Source organism: Phoenix dactylifera, chromosome 6, assembly GCF_051530095.1.
Source record: "Phoenix dactylifera cultivar Ajwa chromosome 6, Ajwa_hap1_PhDact_Kaust_v1.1, whole genome shotgun sequence".
NCBI lineage: Eukaryota > Viridiplantae > Streptophyta > Magnoliopsida > Arecales > Arecaceae > Phoenix > Phoenix dactylifera.
In genome coordinates, this window is record NC_143195.1 from 34391656 (window position 1) to 34404510 (window position 12855).

Here is a 12855-nt window from a genome sequence, read left to right on the forward strand (position 1 = left end):
CAGTTTTTCACAAAATAAATACATACATACACACACACACGTGTGTATGCGCACGTACACATACACTACATTTGCATCTATCCTCGGTACTTTACGTCAATCCGCTCCCCTCGCTAACCAAAGCGGGCTCCATCCGTCGGCGACCCACCAACACCCGATGCCACGTGTCGACATCTCTCTCTCTCTCTCTCTCTGTCTTCTATCCTTTCAGAACAAGAAGTCAAAAGAAAAAAAATTCAAGAACCTTTATCCCACAACGGCACCGAACGAAATGACGCCTCACCAGCCTCACTCCCCACTTCCCACTACCACCAAACACGAAAAAAAAAAAAAAAAAAAGCTGCCTCTCATCCTCGCTTCCTTCCCTTGTGCTCTTCTCCCACTCTGCCCTCCGTCATTCCCCTCTTCTCCTTTTTGAGCTCGATCTCGCTCGCTCGCGCGCTCGTCGATGGAGTCTGGTTCGAGCTCGGGAGGCTTCGGGAAGGGGGAGGAGAGGCCGAAGGGGCGGCAGAAGCCGGGGCCATGGCTGCCGCGGATCGAGCCCTTCGTGCCCCGCACGGATCACAACCCCAAAGAGCTCAAATCTTGGGCCAGAAGGACTGGCTTCAACCCCAATGTCTCCGGCGAGACGACGGTGAGTAGCATCGACGAGAGGGATCCCGATGAGAGGACCGAAGCTCCGGTGGGCGCCGCCGCCGCCGCCGCCGCTGGTGGCGGTCGTGGGGATTTGGAGAAGGGTCTCGGTCGCCGGGGAGAAGCGTTGACAAAAAGAGCTGAGATCGAGCCGATATTGGGCAGGAGAAGGACCAGGATTGCGAACGGGGGGATAGAGATCGATCCGGTGCCGAGAACAAACGGTGATCCCGAGAATCTGGGTTTTAAGGATGACGAAGGGAGGGTTCAGAAGGAGAAGAAGAGGATTAGGATTGAGCCGGTGATGAGATTGAAGGATGAGATGAGGGGTATAGAGGAGGAGCCTCCGGTGAGAGCTAAGAATGATGGGTTGAATGGTAATGGCCGTGGAAATGGGGGACCGGCAGTTGCTCCGGTGTCCATTGATGAAAATTGGAAGAAAGATGAGAAGAAAGGCGAAAGGGAAGTGGAAATTGACATGTTTCCTGAATCTCCCGAGCCGGAGCAACCATCGACATATAGAGATGGAGGGCTTAAGTGTGGCATTACAGAGAATCCGGGTCTCGGTTAGCGCATTACCCTATTCTGTGTCGTTGCTTCTCTTCATGCATGCAATTTTTGTCGCTGAAACTGAACCATTTCACAAGAATTCAAGCAGCTGTTTTTAAGGAAACTGGACGTCTAGCTATTAATTCACTAGGTTTTGAATACAAGTGGATTCTTTTTCCCCTTCTTTTTCTTTACTTCTTTTTGGTAAGTAAAATATTTTCATGATTTACAAGCATGCATTGGTAAACTTGTGGAAGCAACGATCTAAATCTTGAAATTTCAACAATATGAAATGAAAGAGCTTTTCGGTTCCTGATTTTTCTCCCATTTTAATATATAATCTGGCAAATGCTTGGTGTGAATGTTATAATGCTACCATCAGTCCCTTGAACTTTTTGGAATGAACTTTTTTCTGCTTTTTGAAGGAAAAGACATAAAAGGATGCCTTTCCCTTCACGTTTTTTAGTAATCTTGATAGAGTTATTTGTCTTATACAACTAGTACTGAACCTTTTTTCCGAGCTTCAAAATATTCTTTTTCACTTTCTTCTTCAGTGAATATTCACATGTTGCAGTTATTGTTGAAATTCTGATGAGGGTCTTGTATTGATAGTATAGACAACTTCTTTTTTTGTTTTTTAATAACTGAGCATTACTGGTCGTGCTTCCTGTTGCAGCGGCTCTCATCTTTTATGGTGTGCAGCATTATTTATCATTGGTTGGTTCACTTGTGTTCATTCCTTTGATCATGGTTCCAGCTATGGGTGGTACCGATGTAAAGCTCTTCCCTTACAGTTCTTCCAACTTAAGCAACATCATTAATCTTGAAGATTGTTTTATTTATCTTCTGTGATGACAGGGGGAGACTGCTAATGTCATTTCCACAATGCTATTAATTTCTGGTGTGACAACAATAATGCATTCCTTTTTTGGTACCAGGCTTCCATTGGTTCAAGGAAGCTCCTTTGTATATCTAGCTCCTGCTTTGGTAATCATAAACTCGGAAGAGTTTCGAAATCTCAGTCAAAATGTAAGTCTTTAGTTCATATAATGGCATTTACCATCTCCATCTATTGATACCAGTTGCCACTTTTTTTATGTCAAGCCCTAAACATTTTGCCAGTCATCTAGAAACCTTACTGCTGTAACTAACTTGTTTGCATATACCATTGCCATACACCCTTGCAGAATAGTTTGATAATGCCCGTGCATGATATACATTGTGACATATATCATGTTTCTCATGATTTTTTCTTCCTCCAAATTGCTACTATAACACAAAAAAGAAACAAAAAATTAATACAAAAGATGGCCTATTATTGCAAAATAATACAAAGTGATCAAGCGATCACCTTTCTCTTTGAACTTGGAATCTGACCTTACTTTTAAGCAAGATTTCAATGGGATCTTATCCCCAAGAAAGTGGCTACGGCCACACCCAAAGATGAATATAGTCATGTCCAGCGTATGCCGAACCGGCCCGTACCAGCCGGTACGGGCCGGTACAAACCGGTCCGGCCAGCTACCGGTACGGCGGAGCCGTGGAAACCGGTACAGGCCGGTTTCTTGCCGGAGACGAAGAAGACGAGGAGAAAAAGAGGGAGCGCGGGGAAGAGAGGGAGGGAACCCACCTTCGGCCGCCATCGGACAGCCGCGGAGGGGCGTCGGAGGCCGGTGGGGGGCGGCGGAGGCCGGCGGGGGGCGGGGGAGCTCGTGGGGGCGCTGCGGAGGCCGCGGCCGCGGCCGCGTTTTTTAATTTGGGGATTTTAAGTGAAGTCGGCAAATCGGTTGCCGACTTCACTTAAAAATCCCCAAATTAAAACACTCTTTCAATCTCTTAAGATTTGGAATCTCAGCCATACTCCCCATAAATTTGGGGATTTTTAAGTGAAGTCGGCAACCGATTTGCCGACTTCACTTAAAATCCCCAAATTAAAAAACGCGGCCGCGTCCCCTGTTTCTTTGGAAACAGTGACGCGGCCGCGGCCGCGGCCTCCGCAGCGCCCCCGCGGGCTCCCCCGCCCCCCGCCGGCCTCCGCCGCCCCCCACCGGCCTCCGACGCCCCTCCGCGGCTCTCCGATGGCGGCCAAAGGTGGGCTCGCTCCCTCTCTTCCCCGCGCTCCCTCTGGTTCTCTTCTTCTTCCCCGGTTCCGGCGGGGAAGAGCTTCCCGGTTCGTACCGCCCGGAGCACGGTACGAACCGGCCCGTACCGGTCCGGTAGGCAACCGGTACGCCTACCGGACCCGGTACGGTGGACCTTGGTCATGTCTATGCTTTGATGAACATCTAGCAGCAAGGTCTTCGTACCAACCCATGCCGTTCCGTACCAGACCATACCCTTCTGTACCATGCTCATAAGATATAGGTATGGCACCGAGGTTTGGTTCGGTATATGAGCCAAACCAATCCGTACTGATCCGAACGAGCAAAATTGCCCCATGCTAGCCAGTATCGACGCATCCAACCTGGTTTTGAAAAGTGTTGTGGTTGGGAATAGGAAAAAATGTTGGAAGCCTATCTCGTACAAGATACATATGTACCATGCCAACTGTACCATTACCAAATTGGTAATGTACTAGGACAGTTCTTTCGGTACCAGTTTTGAGGAGCTTGTTTGGTAGCTTGGTAAAGTCCTGATCATGGTTGATCATCCCCATCATAAGGATGGGTAACTTGCCCTTTCCATGTTCATCCATGTCCAATAAAATATATCTGTATCATCAATAGAGAGCACATAGTCTCTCAGTCACTAGAATTGCCAAGAGACTCAAGAAATGGGGAGTCCTTGTATATCATCCATCCTAAAACAGAACTCCCCCTTGCGAAAGCCCCAAAACATTCTGAAATGGTTATAGGTTTCCCTTGACTAGTTGGCTTCTATCATTGGTTCAGCCACAAACTAGTCTTCATGAACTTGTTAATCAAGTTCAAGCATAAAGTACTAATCACATCTATTTTACGTAATTGGATTATCAACCTTAATATTAACCATCAGGATTTGCTTCGCCACAATAGATGCTTACTTGGGCTCATTCAAGTATCTAAGTGTTTGACAAATGACCAGTTAACCTTGTCCAACTAGTACTAGATACTCTTTCAACCTTACTTAGCCCCAAGTTAATTGATTTAATTAAAATCAGACAAGCAATCAGGTAGCCTCATTGAGACAAGGCCAAGCTCTACTTGAACTTGGGCCAAATTTAGAGTGTTCTAATTCTACCAAACCAACAATCATCAAGTCTTGCATAGTGTCTCCGACTGAATCAAACTTTACTTTCATAATCAAACTGCACTGTATTTGCCTCTGTTATTGTGCTAGAAGAATAATCCATAACCTTGGTGACGAGCAAATGATGATCTCAGCATTTCCTTTCATGTGCACATAAGCCTGCTGAAGCTTCTTTATTATGTAAGACCTAAATAAATTAGATTTCTTCAATCTGTATGTTCTGATGATCCATGCACTTCAGCTGTAATTTTTTACTTGTACAACTTGTAACTAAGTGATAATAGTGATTTGCTGGTTGACTCTGAAATTCCCTTGCCAATGTAGTATCCAACTTCTAGCATTCCAAAAAATTATAAACCTTGCATTGGACAACAGTTCTGCTGTTCTTTTAGTTGATGAGATCATGTGCTTTTGTTTGGTCAAATGCAGAAGTTCAAGCACGTTATGAGGGAATTACAAGGGGCCATAATTGTTGGTTCAGTTTTTCAGACAATCTTGGGATACAGTGGCCTTATGTCACTTCTTCTAAGGTAAAGTTGAATTGTATTTTTTTGTTTTTTGAAATTTTTCATGATTGTTTATTCTTGAATTCAAAGTATGTTATTTCTACTATGCAGATTTTTTGTTTGATGCAAACGGCTCTCAGTGATTGGTCATTGTTACTGTTTGGCCTAGTCTAGGTGGGTCCCCAAAGTTCAGTAAGTTTAGGAAATAGGAGTTTAGCAGTCGTTTCCTTTGAATAAATGCTTAGTTACAAATAGTTGTTTGGTTTTCGTCTTTCTGAAAAGTGGATGTCATAAGATTGATGTGACACGTCAGTTCAGTGAAAAATGACAGGCAGTATTAGTCAAAGGCTTGCCCTTGGATGAGATTGAGGATTCAAATCCTGGGTACTAACTCAATTAATCCTTGTTGCCAAACTGCATCTATCTTTACAACAACAAAAATCAGGTGTGAAGCTAAAAAATAAGGTGATAATAAGAATAGTAAAATACTAACTATACTTTAAATATAATGCTCGCTATTTGGTCTGTGTTAGGTGTGCACACTAGTCTCTTTCATTTTTTCCCCTTTAGAAATGTTTGCAATGGAACCTGTCATTCACTTGGTAACCATCTGAGAAATGAATTTGGGTCAGGCTTTTTTCCCTTAAATGGGAGAACATATGGGAAATGCCTGAAAAATTATCGGAAAACAAATTAATATATCATTCGATATTTAGAAATATTTCTCATTCCATTTCCTCATCAGTTATGTTTTAAACTCCTTTCTAGTTTCCATTTCATACATTGAATTGCTCATCCATTTCCTTAAGTGGCACCATGTTTATTTCTAGTCAGCTAAATTTGTTCTGAGTGATTCCAAATAGGATATATAAATATTTCAGAACTTTGTCTCCTTTTGGATAGACTATTGCTGCAAGACTGGCACATAAGTTTATTATGACGAACTGGTACTTCAAGTTTTTTGTTTATTTTTTGGTTATATTACAGGTCAATAAATCCAGTGGTAGTTGCACCCACTGTTGCCACAATTGGTTTGGCGTTTTTCAGCTATGGATTTCCTCAAGCTGGAACTTGTGTAGAGATCAGCATTCCCCTGATTTTATTAATTCTTATTTTCACTCTGGTAAGGATAAGCAATCTTGTTATACTGATTTATATGTTGCAACTTGTGAATATTCTATGTTATTTTGCTTTTGTGTAATGTGATGAAATTCAGATAATGCTCAATAATGACCATTTCAACACTCTTGCCTAATTGCAGTACCTTCGAAGAATTTCTTTTTTCGGGAATCGTGTATTCCTTATTTATGCGGTATCTTTCTCAACCTTTTTGTTTGTCTGTTTGCTGAACTTTTAAACTCATGAGCAGCATCCAGAGGACATATTTCCCTATCTTGAGGCTTCGGGCTAAACACCATATATCTGACCTTCTCTTGCAGGCCATCTAAATGGATTGATTGCTTTTATTAATACATTTTTATAGAAGTCAACTATAATGTAGCTTTGTTGGAAGTAATGCTTATCATCTTTTCACATTATGCACTGGCAGGTTCCCCTAAGTGTTGTGATTGTATGGGCATATGCCTTCTTTTTGACAGCTGGTGGGGCTTACAACTATAAGAGCTGCAGCTCAAATATACCTAGTTCAAACATCTTACTGGATGCTTGCAGGAGACATGCAGATACTATGAAACATTGCCGGACTGATGTTTCTAATGCATGGAAAACTGCTGCTTGGGTTAGGGTTCCTTATCCATTCCAGTGGGGTTCCCCAATTTTCAGTTTCAAGACATCTTTCATTATGATCATTGTAGCATTGGTTGCATCAGTTGATTCAGTAAGTATCATTTAAAAATTAAAACATTACTTGCATTAAGTAGATATATTCACATAAATGCACATTGTAAGTACTTGCTTCATGACAGTTTTCAGTTGCAACTGATGCTGAAGGTATTATTTATGATGAGAAGCTTTTGATTTATAATCTTTATCCTACAATGAAGAACTTAGGATTTATAATTTACTTTTTCTTGGTTCCTTTTGGAGTGTTTTCCAGACCGAATTAGACATATGATAGATTGGTTTCCATTTCATGTTGTGTCTTTAGCAAATCCACCACAAACATCAATATTTTTCGACAACCAAGGGATGCCATTTTCAGGTTAGGGATGTAATACTTCCACTAAAGACTTGTCTTTGCCCCTTTTTTAATATATTAACTTTCCTCATTTAAGGTGACAAAATAATTAAATCAAGTTTTGACATTTTCTTTTGCACTTTCAAGTTTATTCTCGCCCTTTGAATTGGCTAGGTGGTATTTACATGATTGTTACTTGTTAAACATTCAAGATGCAACTATAAAAAGGGTAAGGGCATTTTGACTCATGGAAAACATATTTATCTTGTGATGACCCTTAGGATATACCTGTAATGCTTGAATCTGAAATGTGCCATAAGTTGCCCATGTGAGTTATATGCACTATCAAATAGCTTATTGTTGAAATTGAAGGTTGGAGGGATCAGATGCTGGTTTGACTTTCTAGCAAGATGTGCAGAATTTCTACTATGTTGTGATGCAAGTCATCATGCAGATAACAATAACCATAACCAACAAACCTTATGCCAAATACATGGGGTTTGCTTTATAAATCACTGTTTTCTGGACTGTTTCTCAACACTCTGCCCATGCTGGCTTAGATCCTCCCCTCTTCTTTCCTAATCCTTTACAAATCTCAGCATATGGTCCCTCATGCGAATTAGATCATCCCTCTTTACCAGGCCTCCTCATATCTTTACTGCACGTGTCGACGCCATATCAATTAGGTCTCCATCATGTAGATGCTAATTGAAAGCATAGATAGTGAATTGTTTTATGTTGTACCCTGGAATTGGTCAACAAACTTATCCCAGTAACTTGGTTCTGAAACTGTCAGCACAAGCCAGATCCCGGCACCCTAGGTTGAAATAACTGGCAAATGAGGATTCATAAAGGATATCTTTGTTACAATGAGGTGTGATGGTTATTGTTATGGTCTATGAGCCTTATACCGAGGTTTTCCAAGGTTGCAAACTGTCACAAGAACACATTCTCTCATTTCTTTTAATGGCTTTTATCCAGGTAGCTATGGACTCAACCAGCACATAAATTCATTAATTTCTTTTTCACCTGAGGATACACAGTATACACCAGTCTGGCCTTGGACATTTTTTTGTATAATACTTATGGTGAGAACACAGATGTAGACCTGAAGGCTTAGAATTGTTGATTTGAGCAATTGAAAATGTTGCCTGCCAATATCAAGCTGTAGTATATCATTAAAGGCTTACATTGTAAGACCGTGATGTTAATTCCTTTTTGCCATAAGCAATCCCTATGCTCTGCAATAACAGGATTTCAAGAATTTTTAAATTCCTGAACTTTTAGTTGTTTGTTCTTAGCAGCTGACAACATATCTATGGCAACTTGAATTTGTGAGTTAAGTAAACTATTATAAGGGGAGTAGTGATATAAACTTCTCTTTTGCTGTAGGCTAATTATAGATCCTATCAAAATTCATCTTTATTTCTTCATGTGACTTTTGATTATATTAGTTCTGCACTTAAGAGTTTCATATAATTTCCATGCGGAGAACTTAATAACAAGTCCAAACAAAGAGGGAAAACTGCATATTTGAAATAAGTTTGGCTGGGAACTTCTGCAAACATACACCTATATCCTTATCATAACTGTTTTTCATTATAGTTTGAGTTGTCTTTGGTCCTAATTATGGGGCTTACATAGTCTATTTTTAAAGTGCTAGTTGCCTCATCTTATGAAGATCACTTCATAGATTTATGTAGGTGGTTATACAAACATATTTAGGTTTTTAGGTGCCAAGTAATTTTAGAGCAGCTATTTCTGACCTCATTATTTTCTCGTAAAATCTTATGACCTTTTTTGTACAAGGTGAGATATCAGGGTGACTTTTTTGTCATCTTGCATTACAGCTATTTACTGGAAGTATTGTGCTTATGATACTGATGGGAGAAAAGGAAATGTTACAATAGATATGCTTCTGTTTTTGACATTCTCATTCATCTAAGATGGCATTTACCTCCATCTGATGACATTCACAGTATAAGAACTGAATTGCTGCTTGAATATAGTTTACTAATTGAAAATTCTCCAGGTTGGGTCATATCATGCTACATCCATACTAGTCAACTTAAGGCCCCCAACACCTGGAATTGTTGGCAGGGGAATAGGCATGGAAGGGGTTTCAGGTATTCTGGCTGGACTCTGGGGCACAGGAACTGGATCAACCACGCTGACTGAAAATATACACACCATTGATGTTACTAGAATGGCTAGCAGAAAAGCTTTGCAACTTGGAGCAGCCTTATTGATCCTCTTTTCCTTTGTAGGTAAGATTATGCATGGTACCCAGGCATCTTTAAATTCATTTGTGCAGTCACTCTTTATACAAGTAGAATACTAAGAGCCAAAGTTTACTTATGTGATATAAACATAATTATCAGGCCTCACACAAATTGCTTATTACGTAACAAGACAAGAAATACATCATATTTTGGTTACAACTTGCTCTCTTTCTACCTTTTCTTTTCACCAGGAAAAATTGGTGCGCTCCTTGCTTCCATCCCACTTGCTTTGGCTGCTTCTGTTCTTTGCTTCACGTGGGCTTTGATTGTAGCACTTGGCCTATCAACTATGCAATATACTCAAACTGCAAGCTCCAGGAACATCATCATTGTTGGGTTTACCTTATTCATCTCTCTCTCCATTCCTGCATATTTTCAACAGTATGAACCCAATTCCAGACTCATTCTTCCCAGTTATTTGGTGCCTTACGCAGCAGGATCAAATGGACCAGTCCATACAGGCAGTAAAGGGGTAAGCTTTTACATTAAAACTTTCAAGCACATTCATGAAATATATATACAAGCATGGATTTGCATAGTTACCTAAAATTACAAATGCATGACTTGTCTAGTCTTCTGAGATGCTCTCTAATCTTTGCTGCTGACACGTGCCTCATCAACATTGTCCCCTAATTGATGTAAATAATACTGGAACATGGATCTGATAGGACTTTGCCTAGCACCCTATACTTTATGAGAAAACTTCGTGGCCCACAAATGAGGGAACCAATAATTAATAGGAGGTTCCCTCGAGTATCCAGGGCAAACGCTTGGAGCTGAATAATGTGTATAACATGCTATTAGTCATGCCTTTCAAGACTCTGAAAAGTAATCACTCATCCAATAAAGTGTATAACATAATGTGAGGCTAACTAGTTTCTTAATGATCTAGTATTACCATTATCAAGTACATTAATGATCTAATGCCAGGACGCAAGCATCCAACTTAGATTATGTTCATGAGACTTTAGTAACAGATATACTTAAGAAAAATGAAGCTCGGATTGCCATATACTGCGCATGAACTGGTGCATCTTGTCGTTAAGACCATCTAGTTTATTCTGGATCTTATTGATACTGTTCCTTGCTAATTGGTTCTATGCTATGTGCAGCTAAATTTTGCATTGAATGCTCTTTTATCTCTTAACATGGTGGTGGCACTCCTCGTGGCCTTTGTGCTCGACAACACAGTTCCTGGTAGCAGGCAAGAAAGAGGGGTCTATATCTGGTCCGATTCTAGTAGACCAGACATGGATCCATCTTTTCTTGGACCCTACTTGTTGCCAGAAAAAATAGGGCGCTTCTTCGGCTGGGCTAAATGTGTTGGTTCATAATTCAATATTATGTCAAACCTAAGGCATTGATCATGTGTTTGCTGCATCCTTGTTGCTCGGTCTTGTAGCATCATTCTATTAGATAATTTTTCTCGGAGGGGCTTTTTTTTCTTTATTTGATGTACACTTTTCCATTCACCTTTACATACAGAAACTGAGAAAGGATATAGGATACATGCTTGATTTTATACTACACTGCTGCTGGTTCCACATTCGGAGATTTGTCTGTACATTTTGATTAACAATTGGATCGATCATCATTAACGTAATATCAGACAGTTGCCAGGGAGTTCTGTTTTCATATTCTTTCCATTATGGTGTAATCTAGAAGGAAAAAGGTGACTGCTGTACTTCTTGGCAAACAATATTTAAATTTCTTTGTGCAGATAAGATCTCGCAAACTGGAATTTTGTTCAGTTGGCATAATTCTTATAGCAGACAATGCTGATGACTTATTAAAACAGATATATATTCTTGCAGAAGAAAATTCCTTCAATTAAAGCGTTAATTGCAGTTAAAAATATATCTTGGTATCTTAACACAGCAGCAGCACAGCGGATGATGGGCGCTATGGAGGGGACTAGAAGACAGATTAGATAGAAGAGAGTATGTAAGAGAGAAAAATTAATTAAAAAAAAGGTGGAGGGGTCATCCGGTGCTATAAGGAGATATTGGGGCCAGAGTATAGCGGAGAGGAGTCTCTTTTCCTCTCACCAAAGATTGCTAAGAAGGAAGTCTCTTGGTATTACGGGCAGAAAAATCAAGCAAGAGGGTTCCGAACTGTGAAAGGAAAGAAGGCACAAAAAAAAAAAACAGAGATGAACGCTGGAATTCTAAAGTACTTGCCTATTCATAATTTTGAAAGATTTTAAACTAGTTTTGCTTTGTATTTTTTTTTTCCTGAGAGTTTTATTTTCATACGATCCTAAGTCATGTATCTTGAGACTAGATTAGGTTTGCAATTACAAACCTACAATATATACCACACAGGAGGTTGTTTTTGAGGTGAAGCTGGAAGTCACTAGTGATGTAAATTGGTTATTAGTGACTCGATTGAACCAGATCTGGTTCTTTATGTTTGTGTTCTTCGAAGCAAAGGTGATAGGGGCACAGTCTTTATGTTTGTGTACTTCGATATTTAGATTTGAATTTGGTTTCAACGTGACCCTACCAACAAGCAGCCCGGCACCTTATAATAATACTATATTAACAATAATAATTTTACATATGTTGTAGAGTGTGATCTAAATTTAAACACTAAAAAGAAGCTTGAGATTTATTTTTTTTAGGTATGTTAGAATATGGTACAAAATCAAAATATTCCATTACTTCATGTGGTTTTGAAAAAGAGAATTAAGGATTTTTGAACAATAGGTGTCTTCCTAAGCGATGGATTTTTTATACTTGTTCTAAAAATCCTGATATTAGGAATCTCTTATTAGAGTAGAATTTTCCAAATTCATGATTTTATATGTTTTAATGCCCTTGCATTCTGCACCTTTTTTTTTTTTTTTTGCTGAAAAAATAGGAGGGGGGGGGGGGGGGGAGGTGAAACCCTGCCTGCGTAGCAGCCCCCACTGGATCCCGTTCCACCAAAAAATACTCAATGCAGGTAGATGAGATGGTCATTCTTTACTCATACTCTTCCCGACTCGTGGGTTGTCCCATGTGTGAGTACGTCACCCCAGTGCCACCTCAGTACTGGTGGACCAGATGGCGACTCCACCTGGAAGATCAGACGGAGGGCATCCGGTCCCCCACATTTAATCGACGCTCGCGCGTTTCGAACTTGGGCCACTCCGGTAGAAGCATAGCTCCGTTCCAACCATACTGCCACCTTGGTGGCTTGCGTTCCGCACCTTCAAGAATTCTCATCGACTCTCTAGGAGTAGGTCTTTGGGACACGGACTACATACTTATGAGATGCATCATTCCGTCTAGGACTTTGGCAACATTTGGTGCGATGAGAGAGAAATCCAAAGATGTTAATATATAGTTGCTAGAACAGTAAAGCACTACCCGCATTTTTTGTATTTGGGGGGGATATTTCAAGAATTAAGCATAAGAACATGTTGGTGATTAGGTGCTTGCAAATTCGTACATTTAATTTAGTCCACAATGGTTATACATCCTACATATTTTGTTACTACATCCTACATATTTTCTATGTTACAATTCATAATTCA

The 12855-nt window shown here is 40.3% G+C and overlaps 1 protein-coding gene across 1 annotated transcript; it reads left to right on the forward strand.

Moving 5' to 3' along the window:
* The first annotated feature begins 225 nt into the window (after positions 1 to 225).
* LOC103704655 (nucleobase-ascorbate transporter 11-like) lies at positions 226 to 10970 on the forward strand. The gene is made up of 10 exons (XM_008788036.6): positions 226 to 1199; positions 1859 to 1956; positions 2041 to 2211; positions 4840 to 4940; positions 5904 to 6039; positions 6178 to 6228; positions 6466 to 6753; positions 9086 to 9320; positions 9527 to 9807; positions 10448 to 10970. The coding sequence occupies exons 1-10, from the start codon at positions 449 to 451 to the stop codon at positions 10667 to 10669; spliced, it is 2334 nt and encodes a 777-aa protein (XP_008786258.3). The 5' UTR covers positions 226 to 448; the 3' UTR covers positions 10670 to 10970.
* The last annotated feature ends 1885 nt before the right edge of the window (positions 10971 to 12855 follow it).